The sequence below is a fragment of the Thermobia domestica genome, chromosome 8, assembly GCF_964235325.1.
Source record: "Thermobia domestica chromosome 8, izTheDome1.hap1.1, whole genome shotgun sequence".
NCBI classification, from domain to species: domain Eukaryota; kingdom Metazoa; phylum Arthropoda; class Insecta; order Zygentoma; family Lepismatidae; genus Thermobia; species Thermobia domestica.
In genome coordinates this window covers 289499383-289513727 of record NC_137461.1, presented here as the reverse complement: position 1 = coordinate 289513727, position 14345 = coordinate 289499383, and the positions used below count along the sequence as shown (strand labels likewise).

The 14345-nt window shown below is 35.1% G+C and overlaps 1 protein-coding gene across 2 annotated transcripts in view; it reads right to left on the bottom strand.

Moving 5' to 3' along the window:
- The window catches only part of LOC145693696 (SPRY domain-containing protein 7), a 38444-nt gene that overhangs the window by 17847 nt on the left and 6252 nt on the right, over window positions 1–14345 (bottom strand). For both annotated transcript variants that reach the window (XM_081769965.1, XM_081769966.1), the window contains exon 3: window positions 12003–12163. In XM_081769965.1, coding sequence (XP_081626091.1) covers window positions 12003–12163 — 161 coding nt within the window. The remainder of the gene's footprint in view (window positions 1–12002; window positions 12164–14345) is intronic.

Genomic DNA, 14345 nt, shown 5'->3' with positions numbered 1-14345 from the left:
AATAGGCGACCCCCTTCGGTCATCCATGATAATTTGAAATTTAAATACGTAAAACGTACTTTTAGGACTCAACCTCATCAAAATTTGTGTTTTGATCCAACCTAGAGATAATTGGAATAAAAGAATTGGATGCCGAAGGCTAAATTAATCTTTAACAATTTCGGTAAACGGTCGCCTGATGAAACCGCCTATGAATGCTGAAATTAGTAGGTGTCGGGTGGTTTAAAGTTGGATATATAATCATCATTTCTTCGAAGTGTGCAGTTTCGATGCTGTAACGAAAAGGCAGAATCCGGAGGAGTGAGGAGGATACAACCAACGTGTAATAAGGTAAAAACTTTCCTTACTTATTTATCCTGAACCGAGAACCATTCAGATTGATGACAGCAAGGGTACCAGTGGTGATATAAAACCTAAACTATTTGCAACTTAATGACAGTTTGTGAAATTTTTATTCGGTACATCAATAGTACGACAAACATGTGTAAATAAAATCTCGTGTTGTGCCACGCATTTAACAGGATTATCGTAATACTTCCATTAATATAATTATTAAGACTAATATCATTATTGAATTTTTAGTATGCATGCATTCGGTAAAATAAACTTAGCTTTCGGTACAGATTTAGAACGTGATGTCCTTATGTAATTTCAAGGTTAGGTTAGTTATGCTCGACTTGTCGTTTTTTCTTCCTTTTCCTTAAATATATTGATCCATAGAATAAAATGTCATGTTCACAGTATAATCAGGAAAGTGATAAATATTGATGTACTTTTCTCTTCATATTCATTTGTATATATATCATCTTCATTCATATTGAGAGTCAATGTAGGTTTTGTTATGTTAGAAAATGTGACCCAATGTCATAGAAACAAATTTAAGATATGCTACGAATATATGTTATGAAATGATTCCTAAGGAGGAATAATAATTGTAATAATAATGTAGTATATAGAAGTGGAGATGACATAAATGGGCACATATGCAGTACGTAACAGAAGTGCATGGAACATAATACTTCATTTTTTTTTCTTTCTTATTTATTTATTCCTGACATTTTCCTGAATCTTGAATAAAAATAAATGGATCAATGAATAGTTGGAATTAATAGGATTGTTCCATTGGAGTGTAATACTCTATGTTAGCCTACCAATGAAACTACTAACGATGTATCATCTATATGTTATATATTTTTTTTTCCTCTTTTCTTTCTTCTTTGTACTGGCAAGCTATGAATATGTAAATCACGTGCAATTGTAATAATGTTGATTGGAAGTTATGTATTGACCGAATGTGAAAACTAAAGGAGGCAAGCTTAATTTTGAAACAATAGTTCGAAATTTATAACCGTCTTCTTAAGCTGTAATTTCAAATTTTTTTTTCTTTATTTCAATAAATGATAACTTGAACTTTAATGTATGATTCCATTTCAGTAAGTCATATTAAATACCTAGATTATAGGATAATAGTAACATAAAGTGCCAGTTGATGTCGAACATGTGCTAGATGGCACAATTGCTAAGATCTCATTGACGGACTACCACTTGACAAGAACCTGCTATTGCGTTAGAAATTCCGTTGCGTATGTAAATTAGAAATCAATCCTAGTTCGTTGCTTTAACAGAAAGTAAGAAATTACAAATTCGCTATACTCATCATAAATTCTATTTGTGTTAAATATTTTTTTGTATGACGTGAAATTGAACGTATCAAAATTGGCGACCTCAGCTTTAGGATTTTTGTTTATTTGATAATTTGTGTTAATATGTGAAGCTGATGTTTCAAAAATTGGCAATTTTAGCTTCAGGATTATCACTATTATTTGTTTTTAAATGTCTAGTAGGTAGGACTAAAATGAGATTTTAGAATAATTAATGGAAGTATTGGGATAAGACTGAGAGATGCGTGGCTCAACTAATATATATGTGAAATGAGTGAAACGGATATAATGCATGAGACTGAAGAGTATAGTTGTTGTAACGGTGCTAATATTGATGAGAACGCTATTGCAATTTGCTGTGAGAGTTGCGACAAATGGTACCATATGAACTGTTTAAACATTCCTGAACCGGAACAAGAAGTGCTAAAGCGGTCAGAGGAAAAATGGTTCTGTGCCAGCTGTGTAGTTGAACAGCATGTAGACTCGGGTGCTGAGAAAGTGAGTCGTGCTCGAAATCCAAAGAAAGTGGTTCCGGAAATAGAAATCGGGGGAGGTCCATTGTTAGAGAAATTGATGGACATAATTAAAGATTTAAAGTCTGAGGTTTCTGCTGTAAGAGTAGAGCTTACTAATCAGATGACTGTTAATAAAGATGAGTTGAAGTTAGAAATGAAAGCTGAACTAACTAAGATGAGCAATGAGATTGTAGCATTAAAAGAGTCTTTTGCAAATGTAAAAGGGGAACTAAACGTTGAAGTATCTAAATTACGAAATGAAATAGACGAAACTAAACAGAATTTAGGTCAATCTGTAGAAAATGTACGGGAAAATTGCATGGCTGAAATTTACAATGTGAATCAGGGTGTGAATAATGTTAAATTAGATTTAGATAAGATCACTAGAAATTTTACTGAATTCACTGAGAAAGTAGATTGTAAGTTAGAAACTACTGTAAAGGATGTGTCAATGTTGAGGAACGAATTCGGAAATCTAACCTCTAAATTTGAAACTGAGCTAAAGAATGTGAAAGAACGACAAGTTAATGACTATAGGAAATGTCGGGACGTAAATGAACAAACCGTAAATATGATTAAGATATTGGAGCGTGATGTAGTGGATGCATATCGTCAGAACCGGGAAAGATGTGAACGGAACACCGAGAATTTGAGAAAGGTACTCGAATCGGGTGAAAGAAATACAAAGAGTGAAAATTCTCCTCGTGAAGGGAATTTAGTTGAAAGTGATAGAAGTTATCAGGATGGTAGGGAACCTTCAGTTCCAAATCTCGAGAGAATTCGATTTGAAGAAATTATAAATACGACTGAGGTATCCTCCTCATCTGACGTGGAAGCGGTTGGGGATGAATCCGCTTGTAAACATAAAAAAATGAAAGAAAAGAGAAAAAGGAAGGAATCGCGGTGTGAGTCGCGTACGAAACAAGGTAATCCGTTAGATTTAATTGTTAATGACCAGGAAATCGTGGAAACATCAAACTTAGACCGTGAAAATAGACACTGGGACAAAAGTCCTTCGTATAAAAGGGGTGCAGGAACCTATCTGAAGGAACTGCATCACTTCCCAAAATTTGATGGACAGCTGACCCAGGGAGCGGCGAAAATATTTTTAGATGACTTGTTACAGACCATGAACATGTATGTTCTTACCGACAAGGATCGATTATATATATTAGGACGAGTTTTGGAGAAGTCTGCCAAGATATGGTATAGAAGTGTTGCTTCACAAATAAGAACTTTTGATGATTTTATAAAATTGTTCAAGATACAATACATATCGGAGCGAATGGAGAGGGCGCAGAAACGTCACCTCTATTCACTGCGATATGATAGATCAAAACATTCTTCGCTGCTTGGGTTTGTCCGTCATATTGTGGAAAAGTATAATTCGATAGTGACTTCTCCATCGGATCAGGAGTTGAAGGATTTGATTTTGGACTGTCTTCCTGGGGAGGAATCTAAAATCTTGAAGTTAGGTTCAGTTAGTACAGTCCAAGATCTAATCTTAAGAATTGCAGAATTGGAATGTGGCCCGAATACTATTCCAGAAAGTCATGGGGGTACGAAATTCCAAAATAGAAAACCACAAATTCGGAAAGCATTTCTCTCGACAACTCGTTCCGATAAAATAGATAATGCGGTGCAAACGGAACCAGTGAACAAAGAAGCGTTAGGTAAAGATAATAATTTTGATAATATCAAACCTCGAAAATTTAATCGATCAAATTGGAAGAAATCTAAAAATCTAAAATCCGTCTGGGAAAATCGAAACATAACTAGACCTATGCCACCATTCCCCATGATGTATGGACAAGTACCGGTATCATATGCGGTACCAGGAATGTATACTTTTAATAGTATAAAACCACCGGTTGGTCAATTTCTGTCTGGTCCAATGGTGACATCTCCATTTTCTTCGAACATGCCTATAGTGACTACGGTCACATCTGCACTGAATCCGCCGTATTCTTCAGTTGCAGCGGAGTCAGTTAGTAACAACAACAACAATCATGTTTCCCAGTTTGTTAGTAATCCTGTTATTAATCAGGAAAACATATTGAGCAGTCGTCATTAAGGGGAGACGATGGCTGCTCGACTGAACTTCTCTCCCCAAAAGAACATTTTGAAATCAGGAATGAAGTAGTTCCAAAACAAAGTGAGCTTGTATCACCCTCTTTGAAGTTATTAACACACTTCGTTTTAAAAGAAGAAGAGGAAGGAAATATAGCTAATCAAAATTTTGAGATATATCCTTCCCCTTCTCTAGATTGTAAAGTAGGGGAAACACAAATAAAATGTATCCTGGATACAGGAGCTGAGTTAAACCTTTTAAATTATAACATTTGGCAAACCTTACAAAATTCTTTTCGGTCAGCTAAACTCAAACCTGTACCCAGTGTACATTTAAATGCATTCGCGGGAAAAGATAGCTTCCCAGTGAAAGGATTGTTGGAACTAACGTTAAATATACAAGATAATCTCTTTGATGTTCCTGTTTTCGTGGTAAAAGACATGAAAGCTGGTTTGTTATTGGGGTCACCTTTCTTTGCGAAGTTCCAGGTCACTTTAGATAGTAGAAATAGACAATTAGTGTTGAAAAATAATTATCAAGAGGAAGTGACTTTGGACCTTTCGTATCCGAATATATTGCTAATTCATGTAGAAAATGCTAAATCGTTGACTGAATTAAATCATAATCTTTCCCCTTCTGAGGAACATAAACATGACTATGGTGAAATTTCAAAAACAGAAATCATAGAATATGTAAAGAATCGTGTTGATTTAGATACAAATACTAAAATGAAACTAAAAGATTTGTTATTGAAATACAACCATTTATTTTGCGAATACCCCAAGCCGATAAATTGTGAGCCTTATAAGATCGAGCTTAAAGACCAAGAACCTGTCGTGGGAAAAATATATCCCATTCCTCAAGCCATGCAGAAGGAATTTGAGGAAGAGCTTAACAAATGGATAAGGTTGGGGATAGCTAAGGAACAACCGAGTAGCTATAGGAACCCCATCCACTGCGTGCGAAAGGCTTCAGGGGGTGTTAGGCCAGTGATTGACCTCAGATCCCTGAATTCAAAAGTCATAAGCCCTAAAATTCAAGTCGAACCAATTAATGAAATACTTTCTCGAATATCGGGTGCGAAAATCTTCAGTTCGATGGATGCCACCATGGGTTACTATGGTGTTCGGCTTCATCCTGACTCCTTTTCATGCACTAGTTTTATTTATCTAGGACGACAGTATGTTTTATGTGTCTTACCAATGGGACTCAAGTCTAGTCCTAGCATATTTCAAAATGTTATGAACTCATATTTCGGTTTAAACACTAGAAAGTTTGTGGTAGTCTATTTGGACGATTTGTTATGTTTTAGTTCGAACTTCACTGAGCATTTTGAACATTTGGAAACCCTTTTCAAAATTTTAGAATTTGGAAATTTTGCCTTAAATTTTAAAAAGTGTCAATTTGTAAAAACTGAAATCTCGTTTCTTGGACATGTAGTGAATGGAAAGGAATTGAAGCCGAACCCTAAACAGAATGAAGCCATTAAGTGTTTTCCAGTTCCTAAAAACAAAAAGAAGTTAAGATCCTTTTTAGGAATCCTGTCATGGAGGAGAAAGTTTATTCCTCAATTCGCTGCGTTAACGGCTCCATTCTTTGATCTTTTGAAGAAAGACAGGAAATACTGTTTTACGGAGGAATTAATGAGTAAATTTCAACAATTAAGAGAGTTGCTAAGTGAACCTCCTGCACTTAGTCAACCGAATTTCGACAAACCATTTCATCTATTTTCAGATGCTTCGTTAGAAAATTTGGCGGGTTATTTGGCTCAATATGACGATGATGGAGAACTTTTGGTCATCGAATACGCGAGTCGAAAATTAAAGCTTCATGAAGTGTCTTACTCGATTTTTCAATTAGAGTTACTAGCTGTTTTGTTCCTATGTGAACATTTTTCGTATTATATATTAGGCAGGAAGGTGACGGTTCACTGTGACAATAGTGCAGTGACCTATGCTTTCACTTTGCAAAACCTTGATCCTAGAACGACCAAAATTTTGTTGAAACTCCAAAGGTTTGATCTCCGATTTGAGCATATCAAGGGAGTGGATAATAAAATTGCAGATATATTGAGTAGGAATTCTCCTGAACTCCCTGCCAAGTCGGAGGACTATCACGTAAATTTCATTAATTACAATGATAATACCTTGTTTGATGCAAACGAGTTGGCTCGAATGCAAGCATCGGACAAGTACTGTGGTGAGTTGAGAGCTAAAATGAATTCGGAATCTGCGAACTCTAGAATCAAGGTTATAAATAATCTACTTTATATCCAAAATTCAAAAACTAAGAATTGGCTGCTGGTGATTCCACAATCTCTGATTGAAAGAACAGTAAAACATATTCATGACACAGGACATTTTGGTGTTGCTAAATGCATGAAATTAGTGCAAGAGCTATTCTTTTGGAAAGGTCAAAAGCGAACGATTCGGCAACATATAAACAATTGTGAATCGTGTGCGCGAACGAAATTTTCGAACAGAGCTATCTTTCGCGAAGATTTGCATATTGAGGCAGATAAACCACATAGCAAGGTGTGTGTTGATCTTGTGGGTAAGCTCCCATGCAGCTATGGATATTATTATGTACTGTCGATTGTTGATGTTTACTCCAGATTCCTTTGTTACCTACCTTTAAGAACAGCAACAACAGCTGAAATTATTCGGACTTTAGAGAAAGACTACTTTTATCTCTGTCCATACCCAAATTATATCGTCTCTGATCAGGGCCCACAGTTTGTTTCTCAGAGGTGGAAGGATTTCTGTAAGGAACATCAGATACAGCATATTCTGATTTCTCCTTACAACGCTCGGGCGAATGGAATATTGGAGAGATCGCATCGCGACTTGAATAGGATCATCAGATTGCTATGTAGTAGTAACCATACCAAATGGAAAAATGTCTTGAAGGTCGCACAAGACCTATTAAACTACTCCTACAATAGTTCCATTAATTGTACACCTGCAGAAGTTTTTATTTCTTTTTCGGCTGCAGAGAGGTTTCGGGAGAAATTTCCTTGGCCTCCTGAACTTCAAAATGTAGAAAATTCAAAGAGGTTGATACAAGTACAACCTCGTTTGTTGTCAAAGAGGAAGAGGAAATTGAAAAAGAATGTAGTTGAAATTAAAGAAGGGAATCTAGTCATGGTGAAAACTCATTTTCTTTCGGACGCTTTCAAAAAGGTCACGCACAAATATTTTCCTGTGTTTACAGGGCCTTATTTTGTGTCGAAGGTTCAACATAATTCCGTATTTTTAAAGGATTTAAAGGGGAGAGAAGTGCCGGTCCAAAATTTAATGAATGTTAAATTGTTTAATTGTTCAGAAGAGAAGCGAATTGAGTTATTAAAAGATTTCGAACAACTTTAACTTAAAAAAAAAAAAAAAAATTTTTTTTTTTTCGAGGTCGCTGGGAAAAATGTAACGTACCCTTTTACCGGTACTTTACATTGTTATTGTTTTACCGGTATTTTACATTGTTATTTGTTGTGCTGTTGTTTTGCTAAATGGTCCCCATTTGGTATAGTCATGCCATTAGCTCGTATACATGTTTTATTTGTTTTTACGTGTTAGCTATTAATGTTAGTTGTTCAAATGTTTCTTTACTGTTAATACAAGTCACCGGATGGTGAGGTTATTCTATGACTGTCCACTATATTTACGTATAACTAATATCAATTACAAATGATTTAATAATATATCGGATTCTTCTAAATTTCCTAGGTAGATTCTATTAACACTGCAATAGTAAAATGCTTATTTACATAACACTCACCCATGACGTAACATAATTAGTCGTGTCGATCATCGGTCCTTTGCATTCAATTGTTTTATGCGTGTAGCATGCTGTGTAGCATGCTGGGAAACAGGGCCAAGATGGCGATAATCGGGTGAGAAGATATGAAAATGAACTGAATGCCGATTGGTGTTCTTCAAGTGAATGGACAGACACGACTAGGTGAGAGTTATCAATATTCTGTTTTTAGTTTGATGGATTATGTGTCTCATTAAATATATTATATATATTAATACTTCACTAAGTTCTTAAATTTCAGGGAAGTAATAACATTAAAATATTAAGCTTTACAATATAAAAAAATATGGTGTAGTTGAGCTATGTAGTCGCCAGGTATTGCATGATGCTCAGCCATTTTTACCGTGCTACAAAATAGGCGACCCCCTTCGGTCATCCATGATAATTTGAAATTTAAATACGTAAAACGTACTTTTAGGACTCAACCTCATCAAAATTTGTGTTTTGATCCAACCTAGAGATAATTGGAATAAAAGAATTGGATGCCGAAGGCTAAATTAATCTTTAACAATTTCGGTAAACGGTCGCCTGATGAAACCGCCTATGAATGCTGAAATTAGTAGGTGTCGGGTGGTTTAAAGTTGGATATATAATCATCATTTCTTCGAAGTGTGCAGTTTCGATGCTGTAACGAAAAGGCAGAATCCGGAGGAGTGAGGAGGATACAACCAACGTGTAATAAGGTAAAAACTTTCCTTACTTATTTATCCTGAACCGAGAACCATTCAGATTGATGACAGCAAGGGTACCAGTGGTGATATAAAACCTAAACTATTTGCAACTTAATGACAGTTTGTGAAATTTTTATTCGGTACATCAATAGTACGACAAACATGTGTAAATAAAATCTCGTGTTGTGCCACGCATTTAACAGGATTATCGTAATACTTCCATTAATATAATTATTAAGACTAATATCATTATTGAATTTTTAGTATGCATGCATTCGGTAAAATAAACTTAGCTTTCGGTACAGATTTAGAACGTGATGTCCTTATGTAATTTCAAGGTTAGGTTAGTTATGCTCGACTTGTCGTTTTTTCTTCCTTTTCCTTAAATATATTGATCCATAGAATAAAATGTCATGTTCACAGTATAATCAGGAAAGTGATAAATATTGATGTACTTTTCTCTTCATATTCATTTGTATATATATCATCTTCATTCATATTGAGAGTCAATGTAGGTTTTGTTATGTTAGAAAATGTGACCCAATGTCATAGAAACAAATTTAAGATATGCTACGAATATATATTATGAAATGATTCCTAAGGAGGAATAATAATTGTAATAATAATGTAGTATATAGAAGTGGAGATGACATAAATGGGCACATATGCAGTACGTAACAGAAGTGCATGGAACATAATACTTCATTTTTTTTTTCTTTCTTATTTATTTATTCCTGACATTTTCCTGAATCTTGAATAAAAATAAATGGATCAATGAATAGTTGGAATTAATAGGATTGTTCCATTGGAGTGTAATACTCTATGTTAGCCTACCAATGAAACTACTAACGATGTATCATCTATATGTTATATATTTTTTTTTCCTCTTTTCTTTCTTCTTTGTACTGGCAAGCTATGAATATGTAAATCACGTGCAATTGTAATAATGTTGATTGGAAGTTATGTATTGACCGAATGTGAAAACTAAAGGAGGCAAGCTTAATTTTGAAACAATAGTTCGAAATTTATAACCGTCTTCTTAAGCTGTAATTTCAAATTTTTTTTTCTTTATTTCAATAAATGATAACTTGAACTTTAATGTATGATTCCATTTCAGTAAGTCATATTAAATACCTAGATTATAGGATAATAGTAACATAAAGTGCCAGTTGATGTCGAACATGTGCTAGATGGCACAATTGCTAAGATCTCATTGACGGACTACCACTTGACAAGAACCTGCTATTGCGTTAGAAATTCCGTTGCGTATGTAAATTAGAAATCAATCCTAGTTCGTTGCTTTAACAGAAAGTAAGAAATTACAAATTCGCTATACTCATCATAAATTCTATTTGTGTTAAATATTTTTTTGTATGACGTGAAATTGAACGTATCATAGTTGCTATTTTATCAATTTAAAATAGTTGAGTTTTATTTATGCATTAAAGGATAACCTTTCATTATAACAGTTGCGTGTGAATTGTCACTTCTCATCCCCATCTACAGTCCCTTGTTTGAGAATTTATTATAATTTATTGACAAATTACAGACTAGCATTTGAGCTAATAGAACTGACGACCCGCACCTGAACATAACTAAAATAGGCTAAACGAGAATAATGTCCCTTCAGTTGCTACCTTAAAATAATTGAAAAATATTGTTAAACAATCTATGGACACCCTTCAAAAAACATTACGCTCACCCATTTGATCAAAATTCGAAACTCTTATTGCTTTTTTCTCTTCTTTGTTTTTTCTACTTTTTAACTCTTGTTCCAAATTTTACGGTTGTACAAACTCTTAGCCATCTTTGATTTTCAATACTTCCGTAAAAGCTGTTCTAACTGATCGAAAAATAAATGCCTTGCCCGAAAAAAAACATTTATTTTAACAAGTTTAGGAATATGTAAGTCCTAAAGTAATAGGCCATGGCACGGTGAAATGGAGGCTATAATTATTTATAAAAAAATGAAAAAGAAAATAAATCTGGAAATAATATTGTAGCCGAGGTTGGAAGGTCAGTACAACCATGAAGGGGTATCTGCATTGTGTGGGAATGTACCGACGACTCTGCTTACAAAACCAGAAATGAAACGGGGGAAACAATTGGGCCACCGCTATGTGTAACAGCCAACAACGCTTCTGGAACTATGTTTCAGTCTCTGTTGAAAGCCCATTTCTTGTGTTTCCGGCGAAGTTCGCTCCACATCTTATCTAATACAGCGCATATCTGTTTCTATCCAAAGTGGTAATGTCTCGTCGGTCCTTGGCACTTTACCACCTGGAAAAGAACTGAATAAGGTGTTTGTACTCTAATAAGAATAGTTTTATTATATTAGAATGGTGTATGATGTGCGTACTTATGTACATGTTTAAATTGCAGTAAAAAATAATTTGGAAAGTGAATGTAATAATTTTTATTGTTTATTTATTTTGGTGATGAGCACATCAATGCTGCTAAATACATGAAGATATTGCAGTATGGATTAATACCCTTCTTTGAAATACACGACATGTGGAATGCCGCACAATTCATAGATGACAGAAATCCACGTCATACGACAACGGTAAACACATGCTGGGGGAGGAAAAAAATGAGATCCAAACTTTGCCATGGCCCGGATAGTCTCCGGACATGAATCCTACAGAAAATATTTATTATCTCTACAACTAAAATTGCACAGACCAGAAACAACAGTTGCCTGAAGTAGTCTGTAACGAATGGTCAGACAATATCTAATTACATACCATTCTACGCGGGGTTAAAATATTTTTCTTCTTCTTTCTTGGTGTTCAACGTTCCATGATTAAGCACAAAGATTGACACGGTGATGGTGAGACTGATAATGATGGAATGAAGAAATGAGAGAAAACCAGAGCAAATCCACGAAGACAGTGTTCTTTCCACCACAAATCGCACTTGGTACAAGTTGGAATTGAACCAAGATCTTACGTGTCAAAAATAAGCGCTCTACCACTGAGTCACCGCAGTTCTTTGAACCTTTATGTGCAGCCGACGGGGTTTTACGTTCAGCATCAGGAATGGTTGATTCCATCTGTGCACTGGTATGTAGCAATGGCCACATGTTCCTTTTTGGGTACCCATTCACTTGCATCAGGCCAGGGTCTTGCCACAGTTGAAATGTAAATTCCACAACTCAAATACCCGTAATAAAATTTATCAGACACCTGAAAAAATGGGGTCAGTATTTTAAAATGGCGCGCAAATGAAAATTAAATGACAAAGGCAGTGAACGAAGTAATGTTCTTACCACAATGTCCCCCTCCTGTATGGTTTCTTCCAGCTTGTAGACGTTTTCTTGGTTATGTCGTATTGTGCCTTCAGAACACAACACCCACGACTGAGTATCATGGCCTCCAGGAGAATGGTTCAGATCTGCATTTGGGGTAGCTAGACCTATGCCCCAAACACCTGCAAATAATTAAATTCATTGATTAAATGTTTGGTTTTTATTTTTTTAAAAAAAGGACAAACAAATTAAAAGAATTTGGAATACAAGGGCTGCTGGAAAAGTTTTTGCGATCAATATGAAAATTATCTATGAAATTCTGGAAATAGTTTTATTGTTTTTCAAAGTGTACACCTTTAAGAGCGATAAACTTTTGCACAAGCTCAAACCAATTTTAAAAGAATTTTTTTTTAGTCTGAAACTGCTACCTCCGAAACCACTGTTCGGAATGCGTTAACAGCTGCCACAGGCGACGCAAATCGCTCACTACGAATTTTATTTTATCTGTACCGGAATAAAAATAAATTATTAGGTATTAAATAACGTGAGCACGGACAATGAGTCATTAATTCGACACTTTATTGGACAAAAACCCAACAGTTTGGTGTGCTGAATATGAACTGATGTTGTGATAAATAATGATGCAATAATTTGAATTGTTTTACACAATTCATGGATAACTTATGACATACGCTTTATTGTATGCCATTTGCATTTTTAGTTCGAACTTCTATAGCCACGTTTGCTACATGTCCGTATAACCGAAGAAACAAGGAATCATTTGCCTGACTGTAATCCTCGAACGAACAAATTTTATTGGTTTCGACTCACTTTGAAACATCCAAACAGTGGACTCATGTTTAGTTTCGGGTTTCAGATTTCATCAGACATGCTATACATAGTTTGTTTGATGAAGTACGTGTTACATTGAAGAAATAATTACATAAGTATCATAAATATATTTGTTGTTTTGGCCAATCTGTTTTATTAATACATGTTTAATATTTCCATATACAAATTCATTATTAATTATTGAAGCTCTTCACTTTACACTCATTTTCTCCTTTTCCGCTTCCATGAATCAAAAACAACGTTCCTAGGTTTTAGTAAATACCAATATCAAACTAAAAAGCCACTAACTCAACAACTGGTACGAACTGATTATGAACAATTGTAAAACTGTAATAATAAATTATTACTGACAAATTAGTGAGTCTTTTTATTGAAAATGTCTCATGCTTTTCTGTATCGTCATTTTGGTTACCTTTATCTGCGTTTAAAGATGGTTACTTTTGCCTATGTATACAGTATGATTCGTAAATTTAGCTTCCAATCTGTGATTTAGACTTGTTTAAGGCTTTCTTTAAATATTTAATTTTATGTACGGGTTTTCAAAAATGTTTTTAAAAATCAGATGATTTCTAGACTCGTTAACATTGCAATACTTCAAATTTCCAGACTCTTGTTGCCTCCATCGGCAGGGTGTTTAGGATAGGTTGCTTCCTTGAATTAATTATGCAACAAAATTAGTAGCAAAATGAAATGAAATGAAATATTTTTGTTTTACGTCCCTTGGTTATGCCGGCTACACTACAGGAGACGGTGATAATGAGAAATGAATGAAATGGTGGAAAGAATAGTGGTAGGAAGCGGAAAAACCCCGAGAAAACTCATGAACACGGTGTTTGTCCACCACAAAGCTCAATTGGCGCGAGCTGGGATGGAACCAGGGACTCCACGCACCAGAGGTGAACGTTCTACCACTGACAAGGAACCCTAGGTATCTATCAGAACCCTATTTTCACGAAACTTTGTATATAGAGAGAGTACCTCGGGAAACTCGCACAGCCAAAATTGTAGCTGCAGAGTCCAAGACGTTGGGACACTAGGGCCCGAGAAAGATCAAAAGTGAAACGTCAGTACATTAAGGATATGGTGAGAAAATGCACATTTTTCTTTAAAACTAATAATTGTAGCGACAAGAAATGAGCATACATGGATACGAGATGGTCAATATGATCGGTTAAAAGTTATAGAAAGAATATCCGCCATCTTGAAAGAGGCCATGTTGAAACTGGTGTGATTGGTGTAAATGAGAAGAGTCATCCAATGCATTAATTTTAACATAAATAGTCACAAAACCTGTTGGTGAAGTCTGTTGTGAGATTACATTGTTCCTGTGCTTCTGGTTTAGGTACCAGAGAAGCAAAGCGTATCTCATAACACTCGAGCAGATGCAGGGTGTGGAGCGCTATAGGTGGACTGATATGACGTTCTGATTTCTGTTCGAATTAAGTCAAGTCTAATAAAAAGTTACAAGTTAATGTCAAACATGACATTATTATGAAGATTGAACCCGTCATA